Raw genomic sequence first — 18,749 nt, 5'->3', positions numbered from 1 at the left:
TCAATGGGACTGAAGATAAACACATGGAGGAGTTTCTCTAGATCTCGCCGAGACATTAGTCCTCTAATCCTGGAAATGTCATTCAGGTGATAGAAGGCCGACTTTATAATCGCCTTTATATGGTTCTGAATGTTCAGGTCAGATTTCAGACCTGATTAGCTTCTGGCTGTAATAACAGAAGCTGCGTGCTGTACTCCAGCTCGATCATCTTTAGGTAAAAAAAAAAACAAAACAAACAAACATAACCTCAGAACTGTAAAAAAATATCATTATTCGCTGCAGCTGTTATTTCTAACCGGAAGTTTAATTTCAGTGTGATTAATTCAATGCTAACTGTACTTGACCCAAGTTGGCAAAATTTCACAAATTGATGAGAACATGTTGAGAATTAGAAATGTTCTTTGGCTTAAAGTCTCTCTGTCGCTGTGCTTTTATTGTACCCATCAACTTTAGTACCAAGAATTTTAATGGAAAAATTTAAATTTTTCCATTGCAACATATTACATTTTGCAACATTTTGCCTAGTGTTGCCTAGTGATACTGTTGCAAAAAAAATAACAAAAACAACTTAAGAGCCATTGAGTCAGATGAGTGAGTTTGGAAGAGTCCACACTTTATCCTTCCTGGAAGGGAGAATAAAGAGACAAATCGCTCTAAACCTCTTCTGACCTCGCCTACTTAACTTAGGATACCAATCGATGGAAGTACTGACAGACACGATTACTGTACATTAACATAAAAGAACAAATCAGACGTATGTGACCTAATGGGTTCATGTTCAGATTTTGTGCTTTAAATTAAATTAGAAAGTTAATTTAGCATAAATGCCTATAATTCCTAATTTGAATTACTATCAGACTCATCAGACAAGAAGAGGACCTAACTTTGCCATGCTGGTCTCTTTTTCCGTCATATTTTCAGCTTAGCCATGAAAATATGTCAAATGCATCTAGTTCCAACAAAATGACCGCACTGCAGTTTGCAAGTCGCTCCGTGCCTCGTTTTCACCCGCAGCGTCACGTTTGCCCTCTACGACCATCTGCTTCCATAATGCATGCAGGACTCTTACCACCGTCTGAGGTGCAGGTCCGTCAGCGGGATGCTTCGCATGGCCGATCCCAGCAGCATGAAGAAGGCCGAGAGCAGGAGGGAAGCCCGTAATCCTGCACAGGAAAGAAAGATGACAAATAGACAGGAAGAACTGGCTGCAACTAAAACGAGTGAGAGAGGTTTATTTTACGACGACACCGCGTTCACAATTTGTCCTGATCCACATTTCTGTGACACATGATTCTGCTGCAACCTATGAAAGCATTCCTCACTTCCTGTAGCGCGAGATCAGACTTTTAGTTCAATCAATCAGAAAAACTGGTTAACTATAGAAAAACCAATTTCCTACGTTTCAGGTTTCCATGTATTATTTCACCTAATCTTACTTACAGAAATGCAATGCAGAGTAAATGTATTCATACCTCCTTGAACTGTTCAATGTTGTAGAATGACCCAGTCAAAGTCTAGATCTCAATCTAATTGAGAATATGCAGAAAGATTTGCTAAATACAAACAATTTTCACATCTTTCTTTGTGAAAAGAAACAAAAATACAACTTTTTTTCTTTTTGCTTCAAAATTATGAATCTCTTTGTGTTTATCACACAAAATCTCAACAAAGTGCTTTGAAGTCTGTGGATAAATTGGGACAAAATGCAAAAAGATAGCGCAGTATGATTAATTTAAAGGCACTGAATAATGCCAACCCTAACTAAAGTTGGACGAAAAACAATGGTTGCAGTTTTTCCTTTTTTTAAAATGAGTTTCAACAAAAGTGAAAGTCTGTATGTCGGACTTAGAACAGTGAGGCCTCACAATTTTATCACCTGAACATTTCATGTACATCAACAAAAAAACTCTTGGTATCTAAGATTGCCTGAGTTACATCAATACCATGAATAAAGCTTTGAGAAAGTTTGTCACTCTTAGCCTTGAGGATATTTAAGCTACACATTATAGTTGGCCTATTTCGAAGTGAACCATAATTTCCTAGATCTCTGGTTAACAGCCTGTAATAAAACAGAAGGGGTCAGATAAGCTGGATAATCATTAACTAGTAAATAGGGGCTTCAGTTCTGATCTGCACCTCTTCTCAACGTTACTTCAGTTTTCTACCGGGCGCGTTGCTTTATCTTCTGGATCTGTGCAACAACTTGATTCCTTTGTGTTTCAGCCTCTGTGTTGCACATTTGCTGCCTGCCTTGGAACATTGTCCTGCAGCAGGTTTTGTAAAAGCTGCAGCTGTTTTAAAGTTTAGCCTCCCATTTGACTTCCAGCAGGAGCACCTAGCTAATTCAGTGATCACGACTCAATTTTTGTGCTTTCTCTAATGTGCATACTGTTTTATACTTTACGTTGTTTGCCATGTTTGAACTGGTGTAGATGCTACATTAGATGTTACGGTGCTGCCAGTGTCCTCTGTGACCTCAGCAGGTAGAGTACGGTCAACCGTGCCAAATGTGGGCATCTGCTCCAGTGAACACTGTCCAAAACGGTAATGAATTATGGCCGTCAAGAGAATCGAAATGCATTTCTGACACCTGAAAGTAATATCCAACAAACACTGCATACACACTGCATATGTGTGTAATTACATATTTGAGCCCACTGATTATCAGATGCCAATATTTTTGCGACATGCTGTGTTGTGAGGTTGAAATGAAATTGTTCTACTCTCACAGACCTGGCTTGGGACTCATTCTTGACACAAATTCCTGCAGCACCGTTTTAATTTTTTTGTTTAGTTGTTCAAAATTTTTTTGTGGATGCGGTTACTGCATGGACAAATGCAGAGTGGGAGTGATAATTTTGTAAGATTGACAATCGACCAATACTTAGAAACCAATCTGCAGCATTATTCTCTGCTCCTTATGTGGGTCAGTAGACCAGCTACAGTACACAGTATTGCACACTGTAAGCTGATATAGTGACCCATAAAGCTTTATCTCATTAATAGACGTGGTGCAGAAGTTGTTCAAAGGCTGTTAGCTGTCTGGGGTTCAATTACAAGTCAAGAAAGTTATGACTAAAAAACTAGCTAAAGATCTTGTCAAGATGTTTCTTGTGAGAAAAAGCTTCAAATAAGATATATTTCACCCAAAAAAGAAAGAAAAAAAAACAATTGGTCATTAATTTTAAGGGGAAGCCATAATATGCATACACATTTTAACGTTTGTTTTCAAACACTTCAAAACCAACCATTTCACCTTTTCAGATGAAAGAATTAAAATTCAATATGATTGAGTTATGCAGCCAGAACTAAATAAACAAATAAATAAATAAAAGATTTATCGGGAACCAAATGTCAGCACATCCAAAAATGAAAATAATCATTTAAAAACTTACATTGCATTATTGCTTAAGGCTTTCATCGTTCCTCTTTACAAATGTTTGCAGAAGCAGATATTTTGAGAGGCTGCTGCACCGTCATCATCTGACTGATTCCATGTTAACAGGTAACCACGGTTACTTCCACTTCCTCCCTTCATCACCACTTAAGTGTAGTGAGGTCAAGAATTTTAAATTCTAGAAAATAATTGATTTTTAATGTAGGCTATCAGAAATATATATTTTTTTAATGCTTCACAATATTTTAGTTGCTCCTCTCTCAACTTTTTAAATTAGTTTTATAAATCAAACTTCTCAAAAACATCACTTATAGAAATCATGAAGAGCACCTTTAAGCAAGAATTAACATACTTTTCATTAATATTTCTGTTTGTAAAAGTAGTTAGAGTGCTGTAATATTCTAATGTTAAATGTCATGTTTTCAATTACCTGTAAGTGGAAAATTATCATAATTAACAGAAATAAAAGCTTTCAAACATCCATCTGTGTCTACGTAATAGCTGTACAGTCTCTAAAATAAATGGGCTTTTCAATAATATTCTGATTTTCTGACTCGGTCTGTAGTAAAGTGTTTCTGCCCAGAGATTAAAGATAAAAATCCTTCATCCACAGTGACCAGTCTTTTATATGAAACTCTTCTAATAAAACCGGCAGACGTACTCTGATCTAAAACTGAATGAAAGACCGTGAGCAACAGTTATCGGCAGATAGAAAACGGTTTTATAGCCAACATGTGCTTCAGAGAAGACTGTGAAATGCTAATAACATTACAAGTAAAATGTTGGGATCAGAATTTTGGAAAGTAGTCTCCATCACCAAATAATTATACCGTCAAAGCATCTTTTGTAACGCCGACGCTTCTGCGACTGGATTTCTCTTTAAATGGCGACACCTGCCTGGTTGTTCACAAGCAGTTTCTACCTCCGAGTAAGCAGGAGCTCTCAGCAGGGAGCGAAAGCCTTTCCCCCACTGATTCGTGTCTCTGCATGTGGATGTCAACATGTGCATGTATGCAGCAGAAATCCATGAAGGCAGACAAGGCTTAAACCTGTAGCGACCGCTCTTGTAAACCAAATCAGACCATGTGACAACGCAATTTGAGAAAACAGGACATCTTGTTCTTATTTAAAATTTTATTTTATTTTTTAAGGTTTTATAAGTCTGTGAGAGCAGCTTTACATTGACTCACTGTTATTAATTTCCTAACATTTATGTAAAGACGGAGAAATGCAGACTGAAAAAACACTTTGGCGCAGATAAAAACAGAACTCCCAAAGTTCCGATGATGAATCAGGATCACAAGACCGTCAGAATTATTCCGCTCAGGTTTTTGCATGTTTGCAATCAGGATAATGAAATGCAGCACTTTGTCAGACAAAACTACTTACTAACTCAGTGTGGAGGATATTACACACTTTGTGTCAGGTGATGCAGTGTGAACTGGTTAGGTGGGGCCCACTCTGACTCAGAGGCTTAAGTTGGGTTCTTCAACTTCCTCATAATAAATCGAAAGCGCTTCCCAAAATATTCAGGAATTTCTCAATGCTGATGTCAGTGATGACTGAAGTTTTAAAATGCAAACATGTTCTAGTGTTTATGTTCATATGGCTCCAACTTCAGCTGTAAACTTACCGAAGGGAACCATGGCATAATTAATTTATCATTTGTACAAATTACAGTTTTGACATAGGCTCTTTACCCAGGGCAGCACAGCTTTAGGGGGCCGCAAACAAAGACTTATCTTGCTTATTTACATGTCCTGTCAATGGAAAATGGACACCCCCTCACTAATGTACAGTTTATACACTGTAAGAAAATACAAGTGCACACCAAAGTGTCTAAAGATGCCATCTTATTTACAGTTTGTAATTCAATGTCACATCGAAAGATGTGTCACATTTTTGTTTTGCTTGTTGTTTGGCTACATTTTATAAGCTCAAAATCTAAAATGTCTAGAGTGGCTAAACCTGAAATTGATTATTTTACAATACAAGGATATTTTAAACTGGAGGGGAGAAAATATATTATTTTATTTTTAGTATTTAACCTGTGATCAGATCTTTGAACAACTGAGTCAAATCATTTTTTTTAAATTAGCAAAGTTTTATTTTTATTTTTTTTCAAAATTTTGTTCAAAGCTACCAATACTCATACAAAGACTAAGCAAATGTATTCATACCTTAATAAAAAATAAAAAATAAAAAAAACGGTGGCAGTAGGTAATAATCATGTGGTCTTTAAAACGCTGCGATGTCTGATTTTCATCACCCAAATTCTTGAGAGTTTTCATTATCGAAACTTCGATAACATAATATCTAGACAGGACACGTTGTACCAAATTAGAACAACTCACCTTTTTTGTCCATTAACCACATAAACAGCAACCAGGGAAAGAACCCAACCGGGCCCCACAGAACCAAAACTGCGATGTCAGACTTGGTGAACCCGTAAGCCTTTACAGCCGAGTTCTGAATGGGTCCCCAGAAGTTCCAGACCATCCCTTGCATGAGCGCCAGCAGGGAAAACAGGGTCAAAACCAGCCATCTTCTGCCATAGACCCGGCTGTTTACAGGCTGGCTGTTAGTCGTCCCAGCGGAAGTCGGAGCAAGAAGCGGCTCCCTTTCTGCCTCGGTGCTCGAAGCGGCACCCATAGTAGCCGCTCGGTTGTCAGTGTAGTCCGAAAGCTAACTTTTACGTCTGTGTTTGAGGGACAACAGAAGTGCTGCTCAGCTATTGTCGTGTACAAAAATAATAACAGACAACCCGACAGCCCCCCCCCCACCTTTCTTTTTTTTTTTTTTTTTTTTTTTTTGGGAAACTGCTCCACTGCGCATGTCCAAACGGAAATAGTTTGCGGTGGGGGAAACTGGTGTGCTACCGCCGCCATTACGGCCCTGCTTACGCGCGAGCTTTACTGAGGATGTTGCAGCCAAAAAAGAGCCAAAATGGAGCAGTTACAAGAGCCAAATGTAAATTGAGAGCTCGCTGTGTCATGTGAGTTTTGTTTATATCCGCCAGAAGTTCCTCTGCACGTGTAGGGATAGGTGAGTGTTGATTTTCCATAGAAACAGACGTCTCCACGAAGCTAGCTGGAGCTGATTTCACTTGGATATTTTCACCGTTAAAAGGAAAATATGAATCTATGCTTACAAACAAACATAAGGCAGCTAACATCATTAGTTCCATTTTTATTTTCCAATAAATGTACAGCCCCGTTCAGTTGGTATTTTGTTTGAAATTAGAATAGACATCATCTTAATTATTGAAGTATGCTAAAAGCAAAAGGTAATGTTAATAAGTTGTAGGATTCCCGCTGTTGTCTCATTATAGTTCATTAGCATTCAATGCGGAAGTTCAAATTTAGCTTTAGCTTCCCAGCAAGATTCAATTTCAATAGTTTTTTGAGGGGGAAATTGCTTTCAAAATACAGCCAACACGTCTCAGAAAACAAACAAACAAAAAATCATTAAACAGGAACGACGTGCAAAACGGATACAACATTACTAACCTGGCAGTTATTGTGGTCAAACCAAACAAGGGTGCGATTAAATAGTACCATTATATTTAAAAAAAAAATCAACAAGTTATCCGAACAAATTTTCTTCAGACCTTCTTACATTGTATTACAAAAATAGAATGAATATGCAGAAGATTAATTTTTTTACTCAAGACAGGCGTTAAGATGACTGCTTTTTGTTGCTAACAAACACATCACCACACCCCCACCACTCTGCCTGACAGTTCATGTAAAGGTTTTGTGATCATACAGGATTAATGTCATCTTGCGTCTTTGCTCTAATTTCAGAAATTTCTTTTGATAATTTCGCACCCAACGTTTTGGATACTAAAAATGGCTGACTGCTGGGTGATGCACACAAGATGGTGGTTTTGCTTTTTATTTAAAAGAGGATGATTTAAAGGCATTTCTTATATTGTACTTATAGTTTTATGTTAGGAAATTAGGTTATTTTACAGTAAAGTGTATCTACCAGCAGCTGGGTTTTCTGAATTATTTTAGTTTATTTGAGGTTAAGAGTCAATTAACCCAAAGAGGAAGAAGAACCAAAAAGAATATTAATAGTGTTATGCAAAGTTTTTAAACAGAAAGACCAGGGCAGGAATTACAAATTTTTCTATTTTATGCTTGTAAAATAGTTGTAAGTAGAGATTAAAAATGCAAAGAACAAATGAGGGCAAAGAACAAATGAGGGCAAAGACCTAACAAATCAATGACATCCAAATGACTGAAAACTGCATTTAATAAACCAAGACCAGTCTGTTTATCATCGGATTCAAAAGTCAAGTAAATTTATTAGTAGTCCAAATAAACTAGATTGGAAACATAGAGATACATTTTACAGAATATATTATGATCTCATAATGAGTCAAATTATCATTGCTTCCTTTAATTTTCCACTTGCTGTATGCCTCAAAAAGAAGACATAGAATAGAATAGAATAGAATAGAATAGAATAGAATAGAATAGAATATACTTTATTGATCCCCAAGGGGAAATTGCTTATTTGTTGAAAGCTACTTCATCTTAGGTGATAAATACAAAGTTTGTAAAATATATATCCTTCTGCATACCATCTGTGCTTGGCACAAATATTAAGCGCTGACTCTGCTAATACCGTATCTTATTCCCTTGCTGCAACCTGTGAACAGCGTGGACCCCCAGGCAATGGCTGCCGTGACCCCCATTAAACCCTTCAGCCCAGAAGAGACCAGATGGATTTTGGATCATTTGCAGCATCCTGCAGTTTTCCTGAACATGACCCAGGGCTGGCCTGTCCTGCACTGGACTGCACAGCATCTGTCAGGCTGCCTCCAAGACAGGCTGATCCGATTCAGACTCGGAAGGAAAGAGGCAACAAACGGTAAGAACGGATGATGGATCCCTTCAGAGGGAAGGCGTCGCTCCTCAGTAATAAATCATCTAGAATCCATGTTTAGCAAGAAATTGGACCTCAAGCTACAGTGAGTCTCCTCTGGCTCTCACCAGGTTAAAGCTGTTTATGAATTGAGGTTTCAAATGCAGATGGAAAGAAAACCATTCGAAAGTATTGAAAAAAGATTGAAGGGCTTATAAAAATGTGTTGCAGGTTTTTTTGTTTGTCTGTTTTGTTTGTTTATATAATTAATTTAAAATGTTTTAAAACAAAGGGATTATGAACAGAACTGAAGTTCATCCAAACGCTCTTGTTTCTTCCTCCCTCTCTGCAGCTCCTCTGTTTGAGACTCAGTGTTCGTACATCGAGGCCAACGTGGCTCAGTTCCTGCGCTGGACTCAGCATCAGACCGATGTGGGGTCTTTCTCTGAATACCCCTGCTCAGAGTACTGGGCTTATGCTGACTACAAGTACATCACCACGCTGTTTCACGATCAGCCTTCCATGTTTGAGGTAACCGTCCTGCCCCACTTTTTGTTTCCCTTGGGCATTTGGACGCTGTTGGATATTTGTGATAGAATCGCCATGAATTCTTTGGAACACCCTGAGATTTTAATGAAAAAAATCTGGTGGACTCAACCAGTAAATAGAAAACAGCTTGTTATTGCAACTTTCAGCAGGATAATGTTTCAAAGCATGTGGCCAAATCAATTCTGAAATGCATCACCAGACAAAAACACAGCCTTCTTCGATGGCCGTTTCTGTCCCCTGGCCTAAATCCTAAAAAAAACATTTGGGTGCACTGAAAGGAGCAGAACTTAAATCCCAAATCTCTGAATGATCCTGTCCAAAAAATAGAAGGAATGGTTCTCGGTCTCTCCATGTATTCTCTGTGAAACATTACAGAAGAAGACTAAGTCCCGTCCTATGAGCAACAGGAAGATGAGCAGCTGGGATGCTAGTAGTTGCACCACCAGTAAGTTTGGCTAAAACAAAAATGTCTTCAGACTTTTTTTCATAGAAATGTACTCAATAAATATTCTTAATTTAAAGGTTACATTTATTTTTTATAGCTTAGTCTCTACTCATTTGCACACTCCTTAGATATCTTAACTCATAATTTAATTTAATATAATAATAAATAAAAATATGCTGCTCACTTCAGCCTGCCAGACTTAGTGGAAGAGATTGAAATGTTCAAATATTAAGCATTGTGTTAAAAGCCAGAATAGCAGTTCCCGTCTTTCATTTAATTTGAGCTTCTTGTTTGACATTTTACGTTTGTCCCCGAGCACCAGCAGCTTTTTATTAACTAACTGACTCATCCTCTGCTCAAGAATCACATAAGTGTCACTTTTGTTTGTTTTTTTTTTGTTTTTTTAGCAATGGTCTGGAATTTATAATTTTTTTTTAGTCTGTGTGATTAACCGTTACAGGGCATCCACCTGCAATTATTATCTACTGACATTTATGGCTATGAGACGAGCAGAGAGTCACGGTGCAGGGAGGAAGGCTTCCTCAAGGCTAAATTGATCAGGCTGTCATTTCCAGCTGCTTTCATACAGAATAATGACTTCATTATCCCTTGTGGGATTTAATACTTTTGCTTTGGTAGTATGTAACTGACGAGGCAGTTTTCCTAGAAACAATTACCAATCTTAAGTTTACTTTTTCTGCTTGGACAACTTCATTTGTTTCCGTATGTGTGCTCTGTCACTGCGGCTGATGGTGTAAGGTTATAAATAAGCAATGAGATGGCGGGGTTGTAACTCTGGTGACAAGATCAGCCCTGTTTCTATAGTTTTGAAATAATTATGGGCTAAATTAATTCAGTAAACTTTAGTTATACTTTGGACACTGTTTTAGAAAGAATAAACGGTTCCTGTTTATTCCAGGATGTAAAGTGGTCTGAGTTTGGCTTTGAGGGACGTACCGGGAAGGAGAGCACTCTGTGGATTGGCACACAAGGGGCTAACACGCCGTGCCATCTGGACACCTACGGCTGTAACCTGGTGCTGCAGGTTCAAGGACGGTAAGAAGGAACAAACGTAAACCCATCACACACACAAAAAAAAAATATTATACAAGCTGAGCTCTTCAGCTATATCCCGAACTGGCCCCCCAAATTTTCCTTTTCCGGCTTTTGTTTTGGAGCTAGAGAGGCATAAATGCCAATTAATAAAAGGTAAAAATAAAAATAAAAAGTTGTTTGTTATTAATGAATCAAATAATTAAACAGGCCAATTTTTGAAAAAAATGATTTAATTATTTGTCTAAAAATGAGTTGGAAAAACAAAAAAAAGGGCCAAAAACATTGTTTTAAAAGGAACAAAACCGCTGTGGGCGCGTTACTACGGCAAACTACATCAAATTCACATTGGACACAACCTGCATCAGTCAAAGAAATTAGCTTCATTATCTGCCCACCATGCATTCGACCTCTAGTGACCTTTAGGACAACCAGTAGCTACTTCTCTGGCACAGGAGTTGGTACCGGCGTGCTATAGTGAGTTTTAGGGTTGGCATTTTAAAACTTCGTTTTATTGACAATAACAGCAGTGTTGGTATCGGATACCAGATATTGACATCGGCTTAAACTTTCTTATCGGTTCATTTGTACTATTTTCAGTCGGTCCGTTATTGTTAAGGTAACGTTTACCTTTCTTTGAATAAAAGATCCCCTACTTTGAAAATAAAGTTTTTGAACCAAATACGGATGAAGGCATCTGAGAAATTAGGTCTTTTTTAAAGCTGAATTTAAAGGGTGTGTTTAAACCAATCCCTGCCATTTAAATCTGAAACAATGTCACGCTTAAATTTAACAGACAGGACCTGCAGCCGAGCAGGATTCCTCGTGTGTATTTCATCGCTGTTGGCGGGGAAAGTTTTCAGCCTCTTAAGCGCCCGACTCTTCCACAACGCTGAAGGTGAAGAGCACCGCGGCTGCTGACACTCGGCGCGGTCCGTCCTCTGCCCTCTGGAAAGGATTTAATTTGTCCCTCTGCTCTCCAGAGGAGCAGCAAAGAGCAGACGACGAGGCGAGCCACAATAACGGGGCAGAGCGAGCCAAGGAATGAAAAGGAAAAGGTCTGCGTTATCTCGCTTTGGCGGCCTTTCAGGGAGCAACAGTTGTGTCTCACAGCTTGTAATTGGGTCTCGGGTTCTTTTATTCGGTATTGATCTCTGAAGGAATGAAATGCAGCTGCAGCAGTCTTTTGACTCTGCTGATCTATGAAAATACAACAGCGTTGATTGATATCATGACATTTGTCCTTCTGCTAGATCAGATCAACAGGAAATTTTAAAAAAAAAGCATTGGCAAAGTCAAATAGGTTTTAAACAAACAATAGAGGGAATTCAATTTAGGTTTTAGGTTAGAAAAGATTGTTTGGGTTTGCAGCTGTCAAATAAGGGCAGAGTTGGAATGTGGATTGGGTTTTTAGGAATTCAGCTTTCTTTTACTGCTTTTTCCTTTTTCTTTATGCGGCATGAATACCGTGAAACAGATTGGACTCGGATTAAAATGGCGTCACTTCTCTGCAGGAAACGCTGGCATCTGTTCCCCCCTGAGGACACGGCGAAGCTTTACCCGACCCGGATCCCCTACGAGGAGTCCAGCGTCTTCAGCCAGGTCCACGTTCTCCGTCCAGACCCGAGGAAGTTCCCGCAGTTCCAGGGGGCCAGGGCCCACACGGTGACTCTGGAGCCCGGGCAGGTCAGAGTGGTTAGGTTAAAAATGCAACCTAATCTCAAAGATGACACTAGTTGATGAGTTTATTGATCCAGGACGCACAAAGAAAGGCTTGGATTGATTTATCTTTAAAGTTAATTAAAGGCTCTTTTTCACCGTCAAATTAAAACTTTCTTACTTCCTTTTTCTGTCTTTGATTGATGAATCAATGGCCACTTTCTATGACAAAGTATTAACACGGTACATACGCCGTCGTAAAAAGTCCTTTTGTAACTTCTGGCCTGAACCAGAATGGAAAAAGTGAAGTTTTCCAAACTTTTATCCTTTTTTTTTAACAGATTAGAAAATGTATATTCTAGTAAGTTATCTAAACAGAGTAATTCTCATACGGTTTTATAGCAAAAGTATTCACTCCCCTTGAAATATTTTCACACCAAAGCCTACTCAAAAAACACAATGGGTTTATTGTGTTTATGTGACAAAGAAACGTGTCTTTGTGAAGGGGAAAGAAAGAGAAACATTCTTTATCAAAACCGTGTAGGAAAAAAACATCCAAGAAGGTATTGAGATCATAACAATTGTTAATAAATTGTACCTTAACCTTACCTTCCTGCAGTCACAGCCGCTTTTTTTGTTTTGAAGCACATCTGTGAACGTCAGGATTTCAGGTTTTCACACCTGCTTTTAATTAGATCTGGACTTTGGGCCGTTCTGAAACATGGCTTGTTCTAAACGTTTCCATTGTAGCTCTGGCTGTGTGTTCATGGATCCTTTCCCTGTCAGCCGGTGCTCTCCTCTATTTTTCTCGTTGCAAAAAAAACCTCAAATTTTACAAAGTACTCTTGGTCTTGTTTCTAGTGCAAATATCTTATTACGCTTGAAGTAAAACAGACCCAGCTCACAAGTCACTTTTCAGCAAGATACAGGAGCTTGTTTTAAATCAGTAATTCCTTAATATTGATGAGAAAGTGCTAGTCCCACTAGCTTATAACGAGACATTTTTCCCAAGTTATGAAAATGGAATTCAGAAAAAGAAAATTAACACAGAAAAAGTGGAAATTGGGGAAAAAATAAAAATAGAAATTTGAAAATAGTAAAACAGATTTCATTTCTCTGTGCACCTCTCCGCCGTATGAAATTACACTTTAGTTGTGGTTCTGCTTCACCTTTGGGTGATTTGCGATTTTATGTCAAGGAAAGTAAGATGATGAGGTTTGTAAAAGTAAACCTCGTCATCTCTTTGGACAATGTGTTTGGGTGGGGGAAATCAGGGTTAAGTCCAGGTCAGCAGGTCGAGTGACGATTGACTTAACTTCCCACTTCAGATAAAGATGAGCTCTAAATTACTGGTAAACTCTGGGGGAGGGGGCTAGGAGCATTAACGTTTCCTCTTTCTCACCGTACAGTTCCTTTTTTCCTTTACTTGCCCTTCTTCATCCTGTTTTTTACTCAGGAAACAAAGAAACCAGTCCTTAGTGTCTGCTCTTCTCTGGGCCTCCTCAACCTTTAGAAAAACCCGCCTACATGTTGATGCGAGTCGATTCTTAGGCTGAAGTCATCGTTACCTGCTTAATTGAACATCTCTTCTGAGAAAGATGACCTAAGTATGTTTCATCAGAATCCCTGTCTTTCTTTTTTCTGGAAAAATATTATCAAGGTACGTTTTTTTCCATAATCAAGTCCCGATTGAGTCTGTGCGGCATTCCTGACCTTTGCACCTTTACCATCGATTTCATCGGCCTCCTTGCGTTTTCTGCTGCAGCTCACATAATAAGTAACCTTTGGTTCCTGCAGACAGCTTTTGGCCTTTAGTCTACATTTAGAAATGACTTGTTGACATGGAAGCAAAGGCTGTTGGTCTCTATCTCTCCTGGACTGAAGTCGATAAACCTTCTGCGTAGTTTTTTTTTGTTGTTTTTGAGTCGCTTTATGAATGGATGGACCGCTAACCAACGAGGGTTCTGGTTTAGGCTGCCATCTGCTGGATTATCTGCGTACTTAGTAGCTTTTTATCTTTGGAAAACAGAAGTTTAGAAACTAATTGCTGCCATTGAACTCTTGATAAATTAAATGTTTTTTCTCTCTCTCTTTCTTATCTCCTGTGACCAGGTGCTTTATGTCCCCAGGCACTGGTGGCACTATGTGGAGTCAATAGATCCCATCACCGTCAGCGTCAACTCCTGGATCGAGCTGGTACCGGCGCCCCATCTCTCCTTCGTCCTGTGTTCTTCACCTAAAACTTTCCTGAAGCAACGCTCTGAATAGTCCAAGGCGCTCTGAGGTTTTTAAACTCCTATGGAGTCTGGGAAAGTGAGAAATTTGATTTCATTGCTTTGTAAGTCCGTAGACGTGGGAAAAGAAGTTGATAGGACTGGAAAAATGCTGTCATTTTTTCTAGTCAAATAGCTGAGATTTCCAAACTATACAAGTAACAGGGTTCCTGTGTGCAGTCTGGAAAACTCTGGAATTTTAACATTGATCGTGGAAAAATATTTGTTTTCCAAGACTTTGCTCCCCGTCACATGGTCTAAACGTTGTGTCCCGTCTTTTCTCACACGCTGCTGTGACCTTTCTTGTCTTTTCTTCCTTGCTTACTTCAGGCTGGGGGATTTGGCTTAAAAATCTAATCTTTATTTTTTTTTTCATACCAAATTTGATTTACGATTTTAATCATTTTTGGTTTTCTCACTTCCTTTCCATAAAAAGAAATTGCAAATGACAGAAAATATTGTCAAAAACAGACTTTTCTTTTAGTCATCCCTTCTCTGAGCTAACCTGAATTTTAGATTATAAATAATTAGAAGCTGTAAAACACACTTATCTAACAAGATGGCGGTCGTGAAACCTAAGAAGTGCTTTGGTGGGAAAAAGATCTAAATGAAAAAACTTTATCAATTGATCAAATCAATTTCATAATCCGAGTTGCTTCCGTCTTCATCTCCTTCTTTAGCAAATTGGTTTACAAATGGGGCAAAGTTGATTTATACTGCTTTTGCCTTATAATTAAAATCTCTAGAAAACTGCTTATTATTTTTACTCAGATTATCTTAGTCTAATATACAATGTGTTTGATTGGAGGCATTTTATTGTGACAATGAAAACAGAAGCAAATTTCTAAGCATTTTCACAAACACGATAAAACTGCATTAAATGTCAAAATTCTAACAGATAAATTGAGATTTTGCTTACGTTTGTCTCTCTTGTTTCTGCACAGGAAGTGGATGACGCAGCCCGAGTCAGCGAAGCCGTGACCAGGACGGTTGTGTGTGCGCTGAAAAGTGTGCCGAGTGACGACAACGCTGACGCCTGGCTGAACCCGACCGAGGTAACGGATACATGCTGCCGTGAATCCAAGATAACATAAAAAACAAAGAAAGTGATGACAAACAAAATGAAAATCCAGTTTCCAAATACTGACATGTTTTTCTTTTTATTATTATTATTATTATTATTATTATTATTACCTTCACTAAAGATTGAAAAACATGAAATACCTAAATGTGCGGCAAGTTCTTTGAAAGCGGCAGCCATTTTAAATCAAACAGAAATAAAAATGTAAGACAGTATTATTCCCACCTAAACATCCTTATTTTCATCTAACTAAAAGAAATGCTATCAAAAAAATCACTATCTCTGGAGAAAGCAACTAATAGTTTTTAAGTCTCCATCCAGTCTGCAGTCAGATACAAAACATCCTCACCTTTATGGAAAGCTTTTGTCTTACCGTGGTCGCCCTCTAGTGGTCCTTTTCAGGGCTACCAGCCACATTTGGCTACTTTTTCTTTTTCTCTCTCTCGGTACCTCATGGAAATTCTGTTATCCCACCTCTAGAACATTCTTTAGTTTGTGTTTTTAAGCTGCACTGAGGCCACAGTGTGCATAGAGAGACCACAGCTCTTCTGAAAATGGACGGCTGAACGTGCGTATTGTTATACAGTGAAGTTAAACAGATCAGCCAGAACAGCTGTATGAGAGAATCAGTTTTATTAATCTATGCTGACAGCAATAAAACCAGCTGACTTATAACATGTACGTTCCACGCAAGCTGCCAAAACGGCTCTTTTTATTGGGATTTTATATGAAACACTAACACAAAGCGGTGCAAAATTGTTTTTCTTTCTCTTTTTTTCTTTCCTTCCACTTCACAGAGGAAAATCTAAACCTGAAAAGCATGGCTACTTTTACCTCTGGATAAGATTCATTACAGCCAGTTGCATTCAGAAGTCACATAATTATAAATAACGTTTGCATGTGTGTAATGTAATCTAATTATATCCAGCTCCTGATGTGTGAATACAAATTCATGCCACACTTTTCAGATTTGTGTTTCTAGATGAAAGTAGGGCTGCATATAACGATTATTTTTAGCTAGTGGTTAGTCTATTGAAAATTCAAATGATTAATAGAATAAAAGAAATTGGCAAAGTCTGCAGATTTTTCATTTAACCACTTAAGCCTTTCTAGATAACTTTAGAAAGGAATGATGCGGATAAACAAATACTTCATTTTCTTTTTTAAGCAAGTTTAGGTTAACTTCTGCTTTCAGTACATTGTTCTTTCCCTTTGTTAATCTGTACACTCCTATTAACAATTATTCAATTACTAAATTAGTTCACAATTATTATTTTAATAATCGATTCATCACAACTAATTGTTTCAGTCATAGACAAAAGTTGAAAACACATAAAATTCCAATAAATATGACAAAACAGGGGGGGTGAATACTTTTGCAAGCCACTGCATCTGATTTCTTCCCGGAGTTAGAAGAGATGATTTGATTTCTTTCGTTTACTGTCGCTGGTGTAAAGCTTTTCCAAGTTTAAACATTTTCACACAACACCAAATAAAGTGTTTTGTGTGATTATTAGTTGAAATTCTGGCATGTTCTGAAGAAATGTAGGCCTACAGCAAACTAACAGATCTTTTTAAAAGCATTATGAAGTTTAAAACATTAAATATTTTTTTAAAAAATTGTAAATTTTCCAGGAAGAAAAGTTCTCCCATGAAGAAAACATGCAGTATCTTAACCTGGCAGTGTCTGCTCAGAGAAAGACGGGCCTCTGCCACAGCAAGCCCAGTCCAGACCCGAGGGCCACGCAGCCTGCCAAACGGGACTCATGTGGACGACTGAAGCTCAGAGGAGACGGGGTCCGACTCCCGTTCGGGGAACATCTCATCCCCGTGAAGTGTCAGGACGACGAACCGGAGAAAACGGTTCCGGAGGACTCCTCTGGTGACGCTGCCGTCTCTCCTGGGAACGACGGCTCTGCTGGGAAAACACGCACATGTGGTGCTGATTTAACTCGATTTAGCTCATGCGATTTAGCGGCGGACCACGGGAATAATCAGGGACCTTCGCTGATCACCACTAACGACCTGTTGGACTGTCTGGTCCATCCCGACATCATCAGCCGTGTGACAGAGCTTCTCCTGGAACGGCACAGAGGCGGCCATCTTTAATCTTCGATCTTCGATCCTCACCTGCTACAGACGTGAGGCGCTCGGCGTCGAACATGGATCTCCAGCAGCAAGCTGCTCACTTCCTGCTGTTATGTGACACCTTTCATTTGTCCCCTCATTCTGCGGTCCTCGCGCTGCGGACTCCAAATTTGAGTAAACGCAATTATGTGGTGAGTCATGCCGGCGAGTGGCTCTGACATTTCCTCCCTGTGTCATCCAGAACATGCTAATCGGGTTTAGCTGCCCCGGCAGAGGAAAAATGAGCACCTCGATCAAGTTAGAATGTTAATGCAACAAGTAATTCAGAATAATATTCCTCTGATGGAAGCATTTGTTCTCTCTGTGATGCTTTGTTGTCATTTAGTGACAAAAAAATTGGGCCTGAACCTCCATGACTTCCTGATCGTAATGGTTTCAGGATGTATGAGAGCTGAATGTGGGGTTAGCGACTGAAACCGACCAAAATGTTTCAGACTTCTACATTAAAGGTGTAACATTCTTCTTATTTAATTGAATTTACTTGTTTGTTGCATAAAAGTCAATTTCTGTAAACTAGAATGTCATTGAAAAGTTCAGATATTACATCAGAACAATAATAAAGAAAAGGGTTTCTAAAACAGAAATGTTGTGCTATGGTTTACACCGTCATCGAAACCCTTCACAAGAACAAGCTGGCTTTTCATAAAAATCTGTATCTACTCGTACGTGGAAAGTTTAGTGGAAGGAAAAGCTGAATGGTACATTTTAGAGCACATCAGCTTTCCTCTGCTGACAAGCTTAGGGAAATACAGATTTAAATTTTTAATACAAGTAGGCAAAAAAAAAGACCAATGCCTGCCCTAATAACCATGGTGTCACTGTGATTGATTGGCCAGCAAATGTAACGCACCTAATAAACTAGGTGTGTTTGAAGAGTAACAGACCACTGCTGAAGCAGTCTGGGCTTCCTTAAAACCCCCATGGCACGCTGCACTGATGCAGTAATTTGTGTAAAAGGAATCTCATGAAAAGCGTTGAGTGTACATAATGTGTCGTTGAGAGGAATACCCTTCACTAGGTTGACTTTTTGTTTTAAAATGTCTTATTTTGGGTCTTTTCTACAATTATAAATTTTTCAGAAACTCAATTGGCTGTAAGCTGCAGTTACACAGAAATAAACTCTTGAAACATACCAGTCTGTGTGGAATGCCTTAATTCTCCCTGTTGCTTGGGCACTTTTTCCTTCCTCTAAATTTTCTAAGAACAGCCTTGGGTTCAGCACGATGCAGCTAGCTAATTTAACAGTAACTGTTCAATCACTGTTCAAAT

The 18,749-nt window shown here is 38.7% G+C and overlaps 2 protein-coding genes across 5 annotated transcripts in view; one reads left to right on the top strand and one right to left on the bottom strand.

Moving 5' to 3' along the window:
- The window catches only part of slc49a4 (solute carrier family 49 member 4), a 56,724-nt gene extending 50,533 nt beyond the window's left edge, over window positions 1-6,191 (bottom strand). The window contains exons 1-2 of the mRNA XM_007547271.2: window positions 5,752-6,191; window positions 1,070-1,163 (exon numbers count right to left, since the gene is read on the bottom strand). Coding sequence (XP_007547333.1) covers window positions 1,070-1,163; window positions 5,752-6,049 — 392 coding nt within the window. The 5' untranslated portion in view covers window positions 6,050-6,191. The remainder of the gene's footprint in view (window positions 1-1,069; window positions 1,164-5,751) is intronic.
- hspbap1 (hspb associated protein 1) lies at window positions 3,449-18,612 on the top strand. 4 transcript variants are annotated; one of them, XM_016669042.1, is made up of 8 exons: window positions 3,449-3,505; window positions 8,067-8,278; window positions 8,625-8,803; window positions 10,186-10,322; window positions 11,834-12,005; window positions 14,091-14,174; window positions 15,196-15,306; window positions 16,968-18,612. In XM_016669042.1, exons 2-8 carry the CDS (start codon window positions 8,083-8,085, stop codon window positions 17,439-17,441), a joined length of 1,353 nt encoding a protein of 450 aa, XP_016524528.1. In that variant the 5' UTR covers window positions 3,449-3,505; window positions 8,067-8,082; the 3' UTR covers window positions 17,442-18,612. The 4 variants fall into 4 exon arrangements, with proteins under 4 accessions (XP_016524528.1, XP_016524527.1, XP_016524526.1 ...); XM_016669040.1 differs by lacking the exon at window positions 3,449-3,505 and adding an exon at window positions 6,214-6,392; XM_007547269.2 differs by lacking the exon at window positions 3,449-3,505 and adding an exon at window positions 6,227-6,442.
- The last annotated feature ends 137 nt before the right edge of the window (window positions 18,613-18,749 follow it).

The sequence above is a fragment of the Poecilia formosa genome, unplaced genomic scaffold (assembly GCF_000485575.1).
Source record: "Poecilia formosa unplaced genomic scaffold, Poecilia_formosa-5.1.2 Scaffold19, whole genome shotgun sequence".
NCBI classification, from domain to species: Eukaryota; Metazoa; Chordata; class Actinopteri; order Cyprinodontiformes; family Poeciliidae; genus Poecilia; species Poecilia formosa.
Note: the sequence above shows the minus strand (reverse complement) of the source record. Positions and strands in the feature narration are given on the sequence as shown.

Excerpts from the sequence above, each read along its gene's own strand:
- hspbap1 (XM_016669040.1), top strand. The coding sequence starts at position 6,319 with ATGTTGCAGCCAAAAAAGAGCCAAAATGGAGCAGTTACAAGAGCCAAA. Across the intron at positions 8,804-10,185 it reads ATCAGCCTTCCATGTTTGAG|GATGTAAAGTGGTCTGAGTT; the intron begins GTAACCGTCCTG and ends TGTTTATTCCAG. Across the intron at positions 10,323-11,833 it reads GTGCTGCAGGTTCAAGGACG|GAAACGCTGGCATCTGTTCC; the intron begins GTAAGAAGGAAC and ends ACTTCTCTGCAG.